Source organism: Xyrauchen texanus, chromosome 48 (genome assembly GCF_025860055.1).
Source record: "Xyrauchen texanus isolate HMW12.3.18 chromosome 48, RBS_HiC_50CHRs, whole genome shotgun sequence".
NCBI lineage: Eukaryota > Metazoa > Chordata > Actinopteri > Cypriniformes > Catostomidae > Xyrauchen > Xyrauchen texanus.
The window spans coordinates 7,072,798-7,088,167 of record NC_068323.1 but is presented as its reverse complement, the minus strand read 5'-3'; the positions used below and the strand labels follow the sequence as shown (position 1 = coordinate 7,088,167).

The following is a 15,370-nucleotide window of genomic DNA, read 5'->3' as shown; positions in this document are numbered from 1 at the left end:
CTTCTCATTTTATTTCATCACACTTTGCCAGGATTTTCCCGTCTCTCTCCACCATGGAGTCTTTTTATCCCAAGCAATCAACACGAGATCACTGAGCGCGAGAGAAGAAAATGGTCTAATTACATATTTTCAGTCTCTTATTTGCGCTTGACAGGTGATGGAAATAACAAACCCTTTTGAAACGATTTTGCATTTGTTCATTTACATACTGTATAAAGGTGAGGGAAAATGCTTGGTTTATTCGCCCATAAAAGTAACAAAAAAGGGAGCCGTGTTACCCTTTTTACTGCCTCGCTGAGAGGGCGGGAGGGTTGTATCAAATGTTGGGCCATTGTTAGCGGAGGGTTTCATTAATTCAGCTCGTTATCGCTGCCTGCAGAACAACCCCAATCGTGGAGAACGGGATGGGGGGGATGGGGGGGGGGCTGAACGGACAGCTGGGCGGAGAGGGAGGTTGGGGACAAGGATGTTGGAATGTGAAGGAAATCATACAGCAAACCCTTCTCTACATCATCAGCAGTGATTGCAGTGGTTGTACTGTGAATTAACAGTGTGCAGCCAAACGTGTTGTAAGAACAAAGCAATTGAGTAGAAGAGGCTTAAAAATAAATATAAATTAAAAAAGGTAGATGAAAAGCCTTGTTACGAATGAAAGTTAAAAGCAGTCATAAGATGAAACAGTTAAACTGGAAAATGGAAATGACATCATAAATGATCACGTGTATAATCTAGGACAAACTGTACCGAAATGTAGAGTTACAGTATATTATTCAATTTAATTAGTAGTCTTGGCAAAAAAGTGAGTATTTTTCTAAATATGAGTCATAAATGTCCCTAAATTGTAGGTAGAGTTCATAATTAATAGGTCAAAGCACTTTGCATGGATATGATCAATAGCAGTTCATGTTTACATCCCAATCTTGACTACATAAGACTTTCTTTCTTAATAGATTTTTCGTCCATTTTTAATTTGATTGTTCATGTTATATGCACATCAAGTGTACTTTTGTGATGGCTTTCAAGGAAAAAACTTGATCCAAATAGGATTATTGACTTATTATTGACATTTTGTCCTAAATTACGCACTTCATATTGGAAAAGCAATCGCTAATTTTGAATTTCCAGTGAATGCAGTTTCATCCGACTTGCGACTCCTTTTAATTTTTCACAGGGTTACTGGAGTGAAAGTTAGCACAGATCTGGCAGTTTGTGAGGGAACAGTCAAATGCAAATGTATTCGAGAACACAACCCATTATTCGCATGTGGGGCGAGACGCGTTAAAAAAGGATGACGCAAGACAACAACAAAAGCTGAACGCGAGATGTGAGGACTAACTTTCGTAGTCAAAACTGCCTTCGCTGAGTGGGCTGCTCAGACCAGAATCTGTGAAAAACAGCAACACACGGAAAAAGAACCTCTTTTAATATACTGATACTTAAGTTGAGGACCAAATCTGGAAATGGACTGAAAAATGGAAAATAAAAACAAAAAAAATGAAAAGGAAATAGAAATCATCCTTTACACATTTCTCTCCTCTAATTAATTTAGCAAAGTGCATTGTGCATTTTTAAACAGGCAGGAGAAAGGACATCCCCTGCTTTGAACGATTCTCGTGAGGGTCTTCAGTGTCGGAGCTGATGCCAAGTAGTTGCTCAGACAGCAAAAGTAGGACACTCGCTCACTCCAGAATCCGATGGTCCTGTCCTTCAATCAACATCAGAGCCGTTGCTGTTTATTAGCTATAGATGCTCATCACTGGCACTTGTAAGTATGACAATGTGACAGTAGAAATGTGTCAGAGATTGCTATATTGTTTATTCTGTTATTGCTAACTCACGTTTTGGGAGAAGTTTTGATGAGTTGTAAGTTAACGCCCCTCGCATAGGTTGCAATCCGGGTTATTAGCGCATGCAAAAACGACAAATGAAGAACAAAACAAAACTTAAAACAATCAAAAAGTCACTTTCATAATCAAATGTGAAAATAGTACCCCCCCGAATTTGGCATGCCCAATTCCAAATGGCTTTTAAGTCCTCGTGGTGGCATAATGAATCAATCTGGGTGGCAGAGGATGAATCACAGATGCCTCCGCGTCTGAGACTGTCAACCCTCGCATTTCATCACGTGGCTTGTTGAGCGCGTTGCCACAGAGACATAGCGCATGTGACGGCTTTATGGCATCCACCGCGGCATCTACCGTCAACTCACCACACGCCCCACCGAGAACGAACCACATTATAGCGACCACGAGGAGGTTACCCCATGTGACTCTACCCTCCCTAGCAACCAGGCCAATTTGGTTGCTTAGGAGACCTGACTGGAGTCACTCATCATAGTGAACTCCAGGGATGGTAGCCAGCGTCTTTACCATTTTACAACGGCTTTAAATGTGGTTTATTCAATCAGATTTACTGTTTTGAGTCTCGTTTTACACTATATAATGTTACTCGTACCATCTTTTAAAAAGAAAGGATAAATTCTTGTTTTCCGTTGCCAAAATATCAGATTTGATTGAGTGGTAAAATGACATACGGTCTCCATTTAGCATCTTAACGTCTGTCCAGCTGTCGAAGGAGCTGCGGAGAAGAGCGAAAGCCAATGAGGAAAGTCTTTAGCTTCTGTTGTCTCTGTTTGAGCCATCTGTGAGGACTTTGGGCAAAGGAGGGTGACACAAACCACCACAACCTTGAAACACCAATGTGAATGGGTCCTCAGTGAGGAAATTAAGGCTCAAACTTTACCAGAGCAAATGGATCCCTTTCAAAGTCGCATTATACAGTGCTTTAAAAAAGTATTTGCCCCCTTCCTAATTTCTTCTGTTTTTGTGTACTTTTCGTACTAAATTGTTTAAACACAAAATACAGTTTTCAAATAGATATTTTGTTATTGAAGCATCCAAAGGTTATCCAACACCTATATCACCCATGTGAAAAACGAACTGCCCCCCTTAAACTTAATAGCTGGTTGTGCCACCTTTAGCAGCAACAGATAACTGGAGGTCTTACTTTCACAACGCTGTGGTGGGATTTAGTTCCTTGCATGTAGTCCTTGGCATTTTTGTGACTTCCTGGATGAGTCGTCGCCGTGCTCTTGGAGGAATTTTGGAAGTGCGGCCACTTCTGGGATGGTTCACTACTGTGTCGTAGTGTTCTCCATTTGGAGATAATGTCTCTCACTGTGATTCTTTGGTTCTTTGGAGTCCCAGGACCTTTGAAATAGCTTTGTAATCCTCCCCAGACTGATGTATTTTAATCAGCATTTCCTCATCATTTCTGGAACTTCTTTCGACCTTGGCATAGTGTGCTACTAGATGAGACAAAGCTTTTAGTGAACTTCATGCTGCTGAAAAAGTTTTATTTAGGTGTTGATTTGATTGAACAGGTCTGGCAGTAATCAGGCATAGGTCCAGCTGAACCTGAAGGGGGCAAATACTTTCATACATGCCCAATTGGTAACTTTTTTGCTTCAATAAATAACATTATCATTTAAAAACAGTTTTTTGTGTGTGTGTGTGTGATTTATTATGAGATATACACAAAAACAGAAGACATCAGGATGGGGACAAATACTTTTTCACAACACTGTAAGTAGGGGTGCTGAGATTTATTGGTGACCATATGAGTATTTGCCAAAAACAGTATAGCTTTAAAATATAGACAATCCTATTGGTTATCAGGCGCAACCAAAAAATAATTGATATTGGACAAAATTTGGGTAAATTCGTAATTTCCAAGATATTTAAATAAAAAATGATCGAACATCACTCACAATTCACGCTGTTTGGCTTTCTACCCGAAATATTGACATAAATATAGTCAATATAAAACACATGCATATTTGTATCTAAAACACACAAATGGAAAATAAAAATAAATCTATCGTCAAATCTGTTGTTATCGTGCTTGCGATCAGAATTGGGAAAATTGTCTATAATGGTGCATCCGTAATTGCAAGCTATCAAAAATAGAGAATGCCCAAACAACCACATGGCAAATTGACATAAATATTAAAGTCAACATGAAACATTTGCAATCGATTCTACCTCCTTAATATGACATGTTTTCGATTTAAACGATTCAAATGTATCGTTATTGCGCTCAAAATCGCAATAGGGCAAATTTTCAGTAGCGGTTTATCTGTAATTGAAAGCTATTAAAAATTGGTGCCTGAACAACACTTAAAATTCATGTTTTGGCTTCTCTACCTGCCAAATGTACTAAATATTAAAAGTAAAATGAAACATTAGCAACCTGTTTTACCTCCATAGGGTGACGCATTTACAACTAAAACACAATAATGGGAAAAATCAGTTGTTATTGTGCTCACAATAAGCATTGGGAATTTTCGACAATGGTTAATCTGTTCTTGCAAGCTATTAAAAATAGAGAATGCCCAAACAACACTTAAAATGCACTCCGTTTGACTTCTCCACCTGACAAATACAGTATATGTCAATATTAATATAAACATTAAATATTCGCAAACCATTATAACTCCTAAAACACGATAATGGGAATATATGTTAGCGTCAAATCTCTGAATTTGCTGTCAAAACATTATATAGCATTACATTACTACATTAACTATGGCAAGATCTAACCTGCAACACTACCCTAAAACAATGCCTAAACCGCCATTAATCTACATCAGTTAAGAGTTCCAGTAACAGGAGAATGGATAACTGCGAAAGATTGATGCACGAAATGAAGATGTGCACCATTGCTGTCCCAATCACTGCGGTGACAAGACTAGAACAAGCACGGGAACAACAAATCTTCTCCTTAATGACACGGTTCTTCATGGTACAGGTGAAGCTGCGAGGCTTGTAAATGTTTGGAAGTGCATATGGATTAAATAGCATGCTAATATAAAAATGCAAAGTGAAATCGACTAAAAAAAGATGGCTATAAATTGAGCAGATCTTGACCCTAGATGCACCATGAAATGAACAGGATGTTGGTGTCTTTTCCCATTAGGATAACTGTTGCGTCATGTGGCATATGTGCCAGTCATCCATGTGTGTTCGTTTGAACAATGGCCCCTATTAGCTAATGGAAATGTCGCAAACGTTTCCCCGTCCTAGTTAATTGGGCTCAAATGTCCCCTTAAATAAAATTCACCAAGCAAAGAGATAATGACATCGCTCATCGGACAACGCAAATTGAACGCTTCTCAATTAACAAAGTCGAACACGTAAACGAGGACGACCTTAATGAGGCTTGCCTGAACGTGGAGGAAAAAGACGACAAATACGATAAAAGCGTGCCGAGTTCATTTTCGACATGTTATTAGGCTGCAACCGGACAAGATGCCCGACAATGGAGAGGGTGATTATGGGAAATGAGGTAGCGATAGTGGCTCTCGCATTCTCCTCCCTCATCTTGAGCTCTCTCACTATTATCTCCAGTGTAGAAGGAAAGTTCTTGGCAGAGGCTGAGCTATGAGCTAGCCGCGGTGAGATTACCGCCTTTGAAACGAGAGCTGTTTGATGGGGAGATGCCGAGAACGGACAGGAGAGAGAGAGAGGAGGAGGGTGCCGAAGAATGGCGTCTTCAACAAATTCACTCTGCGCCACTTCAAGGGGCCAGAGAGAAATGTCAGACTAGGTTTAGCGTCCAAAGCCAGTGAAAGTGAGAATGGCAAAGAATGTTCTTTGAACTGGAGGATTTCGGATGAGACGAAAAGATCGTCTAGTTTGGAATGAGATGTGGAGAGACAACGATGAAACTTCTCTAAAGCTACGTGGACTTTCATGTTTTCTCTCCCAGGGTTGGAGAAGTACTCTCACATATAAACAGCCTTCCTTTAGAATGATGACTGACAGTCTGTGTGCAATTATTTGCAAATTACATCAGTAGACTTCGACATAACACATTAGAAAAAACAGCAGGTGCACTTTTTATTTTAAGATTAATTGACAAAATATTTCAGTCCTTCATACCTCAAGTGTAGATCAAATGTACACCTGTGAAGGGCGTTTGGTTGAATCTCATGAAAACACATCCAGATCAAAATTAAGAAGAAATTAAGCATTATTTTCATGACAATTAGGCAACTCCTCCACTCAATGTTCATTACTGTAATGCTAGACATTTGCAACAGTATTGCAGTCAATGTTATCCGATCAGGTTGTATTTGTTAACATAGTCAATGCATTATGTTTCATGAATAAACACTTGTTTTCTTTTCAGCTTTTATAAATCTTGGTTAATGTTAATTTAGCAAAACACTCGAGTATTGACTTTGACTATCACCCCTGGAGTCGTGAGTTTGAATCCAGGGTGTGTTGAGTGACTCCAGTCAGGTCTCCTAAGCAACCAAATTGGCCCGGTTGCTAGGGAGGGTAGAGTCACATGGGGTAACCTCCTCGTGGTCGTGATTAGTGGTTCTCTCAATGGGGCGTGTGGTGAGTTGTGCGTGGATCGTGGAGAGTAGCATGAACCTCCACATGCTGTGAGTCTCCGCGGTGTGGATTGACGGTCTCAGAAGCGGAGGCAACTGAGATTTGTCCGCCACCACCGGGATTGAGATGAGTAACAGCGCCACCACATAGTAGAGGGAATTCGGCATTCCAAATTGGGAGAAATGGGGATACATTTTGCAAAATACTATAAATGTTCACGTTAGTTTATAATGCACGAGCTAATGTTAACACAACGTTAATAATAATAATATTAAATATTTTAAATACAAAATTATTAGTGTTTTAAATTATTATTAATTTATATTTACCACAATAAAACAAATTCTATTAAAGTATTATTCGTTGTTAATGTTAACTGATGTTAACAAATACAAACTTTTTGTATGGTGTTACCAATTTACTTTATATAACGATACTTCTTGTTTATTTAAATATGCATGAATTAAATGGGGCGGCTGTGGCTCAGGTGGTAGAGCGGGTCGGCCACTAATCGCAGGGTTGGTGGTTTGAATCCCGGCCCACATGACTCCACATGCTAAAGTGTCCTTGGGCAAGACTGAACCCCAAGTTGCTCCCAATGGCAGGTTAGCACCTTACATAGCAGCTCTGCCGTCATTGGTGTATGAGTGTGTGTGTGAATGGGTGAATGAGTCACAGTGTAAAGCGCTTAAAAAAAGTGCTATATAAGTGCAGACCATTTACAATTTATAACATTAGAATATTGTTATTTGATGTGTATAAAGTAGAATATTTGCAAGCTGACATATGTGCGTCTACCTGGAGTTTGGAAGTTGATGCGTCTCATCTCTACGGGGTCCGTTGGGTGGTGCGGGGTGATATCAGCGTTATTCAGCAAGCATTTCGTACGTGGCTCTGACTCTTTCCGTTTGCTGCTTTAAAAAAGGAAAGAAACATGCAAAGACTAAATGAAGATTGACAGACAAGGCAGAAAAATAACAAATAAAGACAACTAGATACCAGGATGAATTAAATACCAGTGCTTGCAAGACAGCAAAATAATAGTTGTATGAACAGCTTTGCCGTTGTTATGACACTCAGCACGCATCATGTTTTCTGTCAGCTGTGGATGAGAATCATCACAACGTGATAATATCCTAATAATATCGTTATCAATAAGGGGCTGTTCACACTGAGCACATCTTTGCATACATTGGCACTGTTGTTTAATTGCTTTTCTATGTAAATGTATGCTTTGATCATTGTGCCACGTCACACTTTTAATAAACTTCAGTATATATATATATAAAGTTACATTGAGACACCTGTGTTCTGCTCCACTGGTTGCACTGTTTCTAACTTTTTTAATGCAGGAATGTGTTCGGCCTGAACGGCCCATAAAGGTGAGTATAGATGGCTAATTACTGTATTAGCAAATTTAGACCAATCACAATTTAGTGTGCAAATAAATGCGAGATTGAAGAATTCCATAAGGAAATATTACAGTGACGTCACGGCTGTGGATTTTCCCCCTTTTTCACCAAATTCCCAATGCGCTATCAAGTCCTCGTGGTGGCTTAGTGACTCGCCTTAAGGACGAATCCCAGCTGCCTCACCCAGAACAAACCACATTATAGCGACCACGAGGAGGTTACCCCATGTGACTCTACCCTCCCTAGCAACCGGGCCAATTTGGTTGCTTAGGAGACCTGACTGGAGTCACTCAGCACGCCCTGGATTTGAACTAGCGAACTCCAGGGATGGTAGCCAGTGTCTTTTACCACTGAGCTACTAAAGTATTGATTGAATTATCTGCAAAACTACATTTGAATTGAGTCTGTACATTTAGCAGTTCAGGCTGAACTTATTGCAAGAGTTTAATATGTTAACAGGTTTAGAAGAAACCCTGAACAGAATATTTGAGGAAAATCAATACAGTGCTGCCTTGTAAGCACTATAATCACATGGACATGAAATGGCCACCTTCTACATACAGGAAGCTAGATGCAAGCACAAACCAAGCTATGACCACAAACAACAGACTTGCCAAGAAGCTGAAAGGCATATTGGTCCAACTCGCCATTTCATTGTACTGTTTTTCTGCCACCATCTAATTAAAGCCAGCTTTTATGCAGAGGCAGGTTGTTTTCTTTTGCCCCCATTAAAACAGCAATAAAGCACAACAAGCCTTACCTGTCAGGCTTACTGCTTCCACAGAAAGCATTGAAGAGAAATAAATATGTAAAAGGGGGAAAACAAGAGGACAAGGGAGAGAAAAGAGAGAAAAAAAATCAATAGATTTTAATCAATTATTTAAATTCACAGGGCAGGCTAATAACCTCATCTGCATTTGGACAGACCTGTAAAAGATTGTGTTTGTGCCCACCAGGGGGCTACACCATCTCAAGAGACTAGAGTTCAAATTCAAGGTCTTGCCGAGAGAGGAAATACTACCCAGAAGGCGGCAGCTTTTAACCTGGTTCACGAGGCACTAATGAGGAATAGCTTCCCTTTGAGTTTGGTTGAGCTTGCATTGCTAAAAGCCAGAGAGGTCTGGTGCGGCCGCGCGCTCATTAATTTTTGATACGTAAGAATTGACTACTCTTCCTTTACTCGGCTTTGAACTTTGCAGATTCTGCTCTAACGCTTCAGGCAACGTTTATAACAAAGGTATGTGAACCATTCGTTACTTGTCATTAACTACAATGTATTTATAGCAACTTCATTTTGGTTTGAAGATTTACAGTTTCAGCCAAAGGTTTGGCCACACTCCAACTCATCCTTTATTTATATCCATTTTCCGCAAGGCAATGTATCTGATAAGAACGAAAAAAATGGTTCTTTGTTCATTGGCATGGCGAAGCTCTCACTTACTTCTTGTAGAGAAGAATCGCAATCACGATACAGATTATGAATACTACGGCAAGAACGGGTCCCACCACCCAGATAAGGCCATCTCCTCCCGTCTCCATTGGCTGAGGATCCACGTCAGGGGCTGTGATCGGGTCCGTGTATGGGCTGGACGCAAACGTTTTCTGTACAAACACAAATAAATACATGTTTCTTTGCAAGTCGAAAGGCGTAGCCTTCGTCAAGTATATATGTTGATATATGGATTCCTTGGACCAGAAAATATTTGTGTAAATAGTAAAACCATTCTTATGAAAATTATATTAACGGCATTTGAATTAAAAATGGTTTTACAAACAATTCACATAGAAATTCATAGAACTTTCAAGAGCTGTACATTTTTACATGCATTCTTCAAGTTGTGTTCATTAGGACTCCATGAAATCGCTAACGAAAGCAGTTTTCCATGCTTTGTCAGTTTATTTCCTATGTAAACAGGAAGTTTGTGCAGGACGTATTGGAAGGTGGGCCGGCGCACATTTGTGTTGCTCAGGGGGCGGACTGGCCATCGGGAGAACCGAGCGTGCCGGTGGGTCGGCCGCAAAACGTGCAGAATTGGCAGCGATAAGCTAAAATGAGCCACCGCGTTATGCAGAACGGACCACAAAACGGTGCCGCGTTATGCAGAAAAGGACAGCGAACAACTTTTGGTTCGCTCAACTGAAATTTTGGGCCAGTTGCCATGTAAAATCCCAGGCCAGTTTCTCTTCCCAGTCCAGCCCTGGGCTTTAGTTACGTCACAGCCATGAAACATCATTTGCTACTTGCTAATCGGTTGCTAGGCAGCATGGTGGCTAGCATGGTCACCTTACATCAAAAAGGTCCCTCATTGGACTCCTTGATTCGGGCATTTTGTTTGGAGTTTGCATCTTCTTCCCGTGTTCGTATGGGGATACGCTATAGCACTCCCCGTGACCCTAAATAGGACAAGCGGCTGTAAAAAATGTATGTATGGATGGATTGTCAGTTGCAAGTGGTATTAGGGGGAGGAACATTCTCAATCTAAAGGCCATCTCATTAGTCAAAAATATGTGCAGTGCAAGATGAGCCCTCAATATTTTTGTTCAGTTTTCCCAGAGGTCCAGTCATAGACTAACAGAATGTAATTGAACCTTTGCCTTATATTTCACTCACCCCTCCGGTGATGTTGAGCTCGGCTAGGATGAAGAAGACATACTCCTGCCCAGGATCCAATGCCCTGTTTTCAAAGCCACTGTACACCATTTGGTTGCCCAGGGTGAATGATGATGGCATGGATGAAGGCTTAAAGCTGGCAGCGATGTAGGGCCTCTTACCATCCACCTGCTTGAGTTGACGGGTGGTGCGGGCATGGCGCTGACTGAGCCTTCTCTCGCCCAAAATCTGTGGGAGAAAACAAGTGTTCAGAAAAATCACCTTATTGAAAAGAGCAGTTTTAACCAGCATGAATGTCTATAAGAAACAAACAAAAGTAATAATCTCATTAAATAACACAGATATGCATACAGGCACCATTGAGCCGTTCACAACTCAAGGTCAAGTGACCAAGACTCGGCAGTTTGCCAGCACGCAGGATAAGAGCCATGTAATTGTCCCCTCTCACTGAAAAACCTCTTGGGAACATTTCCACAATGCTCCTAGAGGAGCACTTTCCATGGCTCTGGCTCCAGTGTGTCTGTGAAACAAGGACAAAGACTGAAGGAAAGGGACAGAAGAAGGTGTAGACATGTTTACCTCTTCAAGGTCCAGCTCATCAGGAGTTTTAATCTGTCTGACTGGTCCTCTACCCTTCTTCAGTGGAACGACCACAACATAGATGGCCCTGCAATTCAGACAAGACAGTATAATCACGTGTGTCAGTGCAATCCGTAACTCAAGTACGCACTGCATTATCAGCATTGCCAAATAGGGATGCCCCCTGGTTGACAACGCGTACTTGCATTGCATTAAGAATTGTTCTTTGACAATTGAAATCAAGCTTGCACAGATGCAATTTGCAATGCATAACCGGACCGTGCACTTGCATTGAGTTGGCCAAGCATTCGCGTCTTCTTAAAATCTTACTGGCTTAAAATCCAGAGCAAGAGGTTTTCCTCACTTGATCATGTCTTTGGTTTCTAGTGGTGGGAAGAGAATGGTCAAGGTGCTGTCTGGCTCTCTTTTCAGGTCCAACTCAGGCTTTCGGACCAGGATAGGTGGGGCTGTTCTGGCGACAAGCTTGTGTTTGGGTCCACCCTCGCTGCTCTCCTGGCACGTGATTCTGAACTCATAGGTGGTGTTGGGCCGCAGGTTGGAAATAAGAGTTTTGGTCATCCTAGCGTCAACGGCGACCTTTTGTCGATTGTATTCAATCTGTGAACAACAAGGTGCTTTTAGCGTGTTATGCGGGTGTTTATCATTTTAAAGTCAACATGAAATGTAATTTGCAACCAATATTACTTCTGTAATGCGATGTAGTCCCAATTACAGAACTGGTTACAAAAGTTGCAGTCCTGGATGCTGATTGGTCAATCTAGCGTTCAAGCTGTGCTAAAAAAATTCTATGTAGTATAAGCAATTAAGCAAAAACATGAGTTCACCATATCATTGTTTAGCGCCCTTATGTCAGGGAATATATCTTCTAGTGGAATGGTAATTGTTCATGCTACGTTGACTTCAATGTTGTTTCTGAATCGTCAGACTACAGTGAATAGGATGGACAAAATTGATCGTACAGCAGGTATTCGTAAAATTGTATTATAAATTTGCAAGACAATGGCTGGATTCACGAAACATTCTTGAGAATAAAATGTATCATAACTACTATTTCTTTTCTTGCATAAAAAGGTTAAGAATGTCCCCATTTTCCCAATTACTAGTTTAGATTCACTCACGTTGCAGTGGTGCGGAGAACGACTATCGGAAAACTTCCAGGTGAGCAATGCCGTCGTCTTTGTAACCAGCTTCACTGTGAAATTCTTGGGAACATCTGTCCAGATGTGAATGGAGGGAAAAAAATGAGACGGACACTTTAGAAATGGAAAAGTGTGGTACAACAAGAACGTAGGGAAAGAAAGCAGATTTTCAGCACTTGAGACCGTTTTCCAAGGGGAGTAGTGAATTTGATCCCTTGGAGTGAGCGGAGTGTGCTGTTAGCTGTGAAAGGAGGAGAGGGGAGGCGCTCATTTGGGACAAACACCACGCTAGACTGGACTGGTGAACACAGAACCACAGAATCGCACAATACTCTGCCTGTTCTGGCCCGACAGTGCCACTAAAAGAAGAAAATTTGCCAAGCAGTACCCTTTAGATGGTTCCATATAGTTGAACCCACATTATATCTAAATAACCCACTGCTTTGTGTTCTCAAATTTGGATAGTCACTGTCGTGCCAGGAAAGCCAGACCAGAACAAGGAAAACCCCCAAACATAGCAGGCCATGCTGCAAAACCATCCCAGTGTGGAGATAGGGAGAAAGGTGAGTACAGAAAAGTGCAATTTTTGAACCAAAAACGAAAAGAAAGAAAACCCAAATAAAGTAAACAAGTGTTTTTCGAAACTGCCTATTTCCTCTTTAGATATGAGTTTCTTCTTGATGTGGTTCTTGCCTACCTTAACACACTAGGGGAATTGTGATTGGATGAGTGAGTGTGCTGGGCGTGTCTGACCAATCAGCACTTACCTTGTGCAATCGATGCTCCTCACCTTTCAAAACTGACTGACTTTAACTTACTGACTTTTTTACCTTGTTTGTAGGGGAGGGTGTTAGTGAGGTAAGTGGCTCCCCAAGTAAGTTGTTATTTAATCGTGGTTTAGGTGAATTGCAGTAGCGGACGTTGTTTTTTGTAGTCCCTTGAGGTGGGGGCCAGAGAAACGAGGAAGCCCTACCTGCTTTGAAGGCCACTGTTCGATACTGGATCGACGGGCTGTAGGGCCCTGGACCTACACTGGTGTGTGCTCGAATTTTCACGTCGTACACTGAGTTGGGCCTCAGGCTGTTGAGGGTGTAGCTATTCTCGCTTGCTGGCAGACGCAATTCCTTTGGTCCACCTGCAGTACCGGCCTCTTGGAACGCCAGCGTGTATTCCGTTATATCGCCGTTGCGTTCGGCTAGCACTGGAGGGAGCCAGGAGAACTGAAGGGAGCAGCAGGTAATGTTGGATCCTTCGGTTATTTGAGGGTACCCTCGAGGTACCTCCTCTGGGATGCTTAGCTCTCTTGTAGCCTCTTCGCCAAATCCCGATTTTGACTTGGCAGAGACTTTGAAGATATACGTGGCCCCTCGGTGGATATTGCTAATGGAATATTCTAGTTCCTGAGGACTGAATTCCAGTGTGGCCAAAGGGCTTATGTCCTTTCGGCCGAACTGTAGCCGATAGCCCTGGACCTCGAGACCTGGAGCGAAGAACTCCGGTGGCTGCCAGTGTACTAATGCAGAAGACTCAGAGATTTGGTTGACTGAGAGAAAGGGAAGCCCAGGCACTGCAGAGAAGGAGAGAGAAAGAAAAAGAGAAATTTTACAGTCAATTCAAATGTACCAAACAACACTGTACCTTGTGCGAATATCCCATGCCTAAATCTGCCACTGATCCTGTAACTCTCTATTAAAATATGAAGTATCTGAATTTACTTTAAAACAAGTAGGCATAGCTGCAGGCCGGAGATCTCCAAATGGGGGTGGGATCTCCAAAATAGGGTGTGGTTATTACTGAAGGGGCGGGGCTTCTTAAAAAGTGGGTTGCACCAATTCCAAAAGGGGGCATCACCTCCACAGATGGTTAGGGTTAGGGAAAGGGTTAGGTAATGGGTTCCCAATATCTTTGCTGGTGATTTGGATCTCCCGTCCCTTTTTGGAGCTCTGTCTGGAGCTATACCTTCTTTAAAAGGATTAATTATAACCCATATGCTGCTACCAGAGAAAAGGACTGACTTCTAAGCATGGACATACTGCAAAAAAATACTCCTACTCTGGTCATGCAACATTTTTGTCCCTTCTGGAGCTCGCAAACCGCTAGTCTATATGCTTTTTAAGTAAAGAAACCAGCGGTTTCGACATTTCTCAGAATATATTATAACTTTAAACATGCTCAACCAATCTGAGTTTAGAGCTGGAACAATCTGTTTTATAAAAATACAGTAATTCACAACCTCCATTATACCAATTTGTAATCCCGTAATCCAAAATGTGCAATCTACAAAGTAATCTCATCGTCATGCCAGAGCATCCTGGCATTGGATGGTATAACACAACAAGCTCCAGAGACAAACGTGGAGATGATCATTCTCCACAATCAGGACTGGAGCAAGTAGCCTAGAGTGGGCTGATTAATTGAAGAGAATAACCACAGGGCCTAAAGGATTCTGAGTCATCCAAGATTGTGTGTTCCAACAGCCAACTCGTGATGAGAACCTCCAGCTTAGCATTAGCATTCAATCTGTTCGTCTCCCACAACGATGATGCGAGACAGGAAGAAACAAGAGGAAATTTAAAAAGGTGCAGAGCAGAAGATGCTGAAAAAGGTAATCATTTATCGTGACCTGGCCTTCAGACGTCTACAGTGAAAGATGCATCAGTGAAGGAATGGTTCACCCAAATATAAACATTCTGTCAACATTTACTCACCCTCATGTTATTGTGTTTCTTCCGTAGAACCCTAAAGGTGATTTCATTTTGAAGAATATTCAAAATGTCAAAAAAGCACCATAGAAGTATCTTAAAGTGGTCAGTTTATGCATATTAGTGGTCCCAAACAACTAGGTGGATGTCAAGATTTTCAGTAAATAATGACTTCTATTAACTGTATGACTTCAGAGTACATTTTGGAGCTTAGCAGCGTTTTTATTATATGCAAATGAGTGGCCAGAATATGCTCTACTGAGGAATTCAAGTCAAACAGGGGTTGAATTCCATAAGGTTGAGTAAATGATGCCAATATTGAAATTTTAAGAGATATATTCCTTTAACGGATATCCAATCATGAATGATAAGGCACATTAGTGGCAGCAAACCAAACCAAACGACACGGATTTGACAGAGTGTACATCAATCATCAGAAGACCGTTGGCTCTAAAAAGAGGAGAGAATCAATCATTGCCATGTCTTCCCTCTTGGACAACAG

General features: G+C 41.4%; 1 protein-coding gene across 1 annotated transcript in view; it reads right to left on the bottom strand.

Moving 5' to 3' along the window:
• The window catches only part of LOC127639434 (receptor-type tyrosine-protein phosphatase S-like), a 191,540-nt gene that overhangs the window by 41,775 nt on the left and 134,395 nt on the right, over nt 1–15,370 (bottom strand). Inside the window, exons 17-24 of the mRNA XM_052121448.1 lie at nt 13,140–13,733; nt 12,146–12,240; nt 11,371–11,624; nt 11,007–11,094; nt 10,428–10,655; nt 9,258–9,418; nt 7,203–7,318; nt 1,337–1,384 (exon numbers count right to left, since the gene is read on the bottom strand). Coding sequence (XP_051977408.1) covers nt 1,337–1,384; nt 7,203–7,318; nt 9,258–9,418; nt 10,428–10,655; nt 11,007–11,094; nt 11,371–11,624; nt 12,146–12,240; nt 13,140–13,733 — 1,584 coding nt within the window. The remainder of the gene's footprint in view (nt 1–1,336; nt 1,385–7,202; nt 7,319–9,257; nt 9,419–10,427; nt 10,656–11,006; nt 11,095–11,370; nt 11,625–12,145; nt 12,241–13,139; nt 13,734–15,370) is intronic.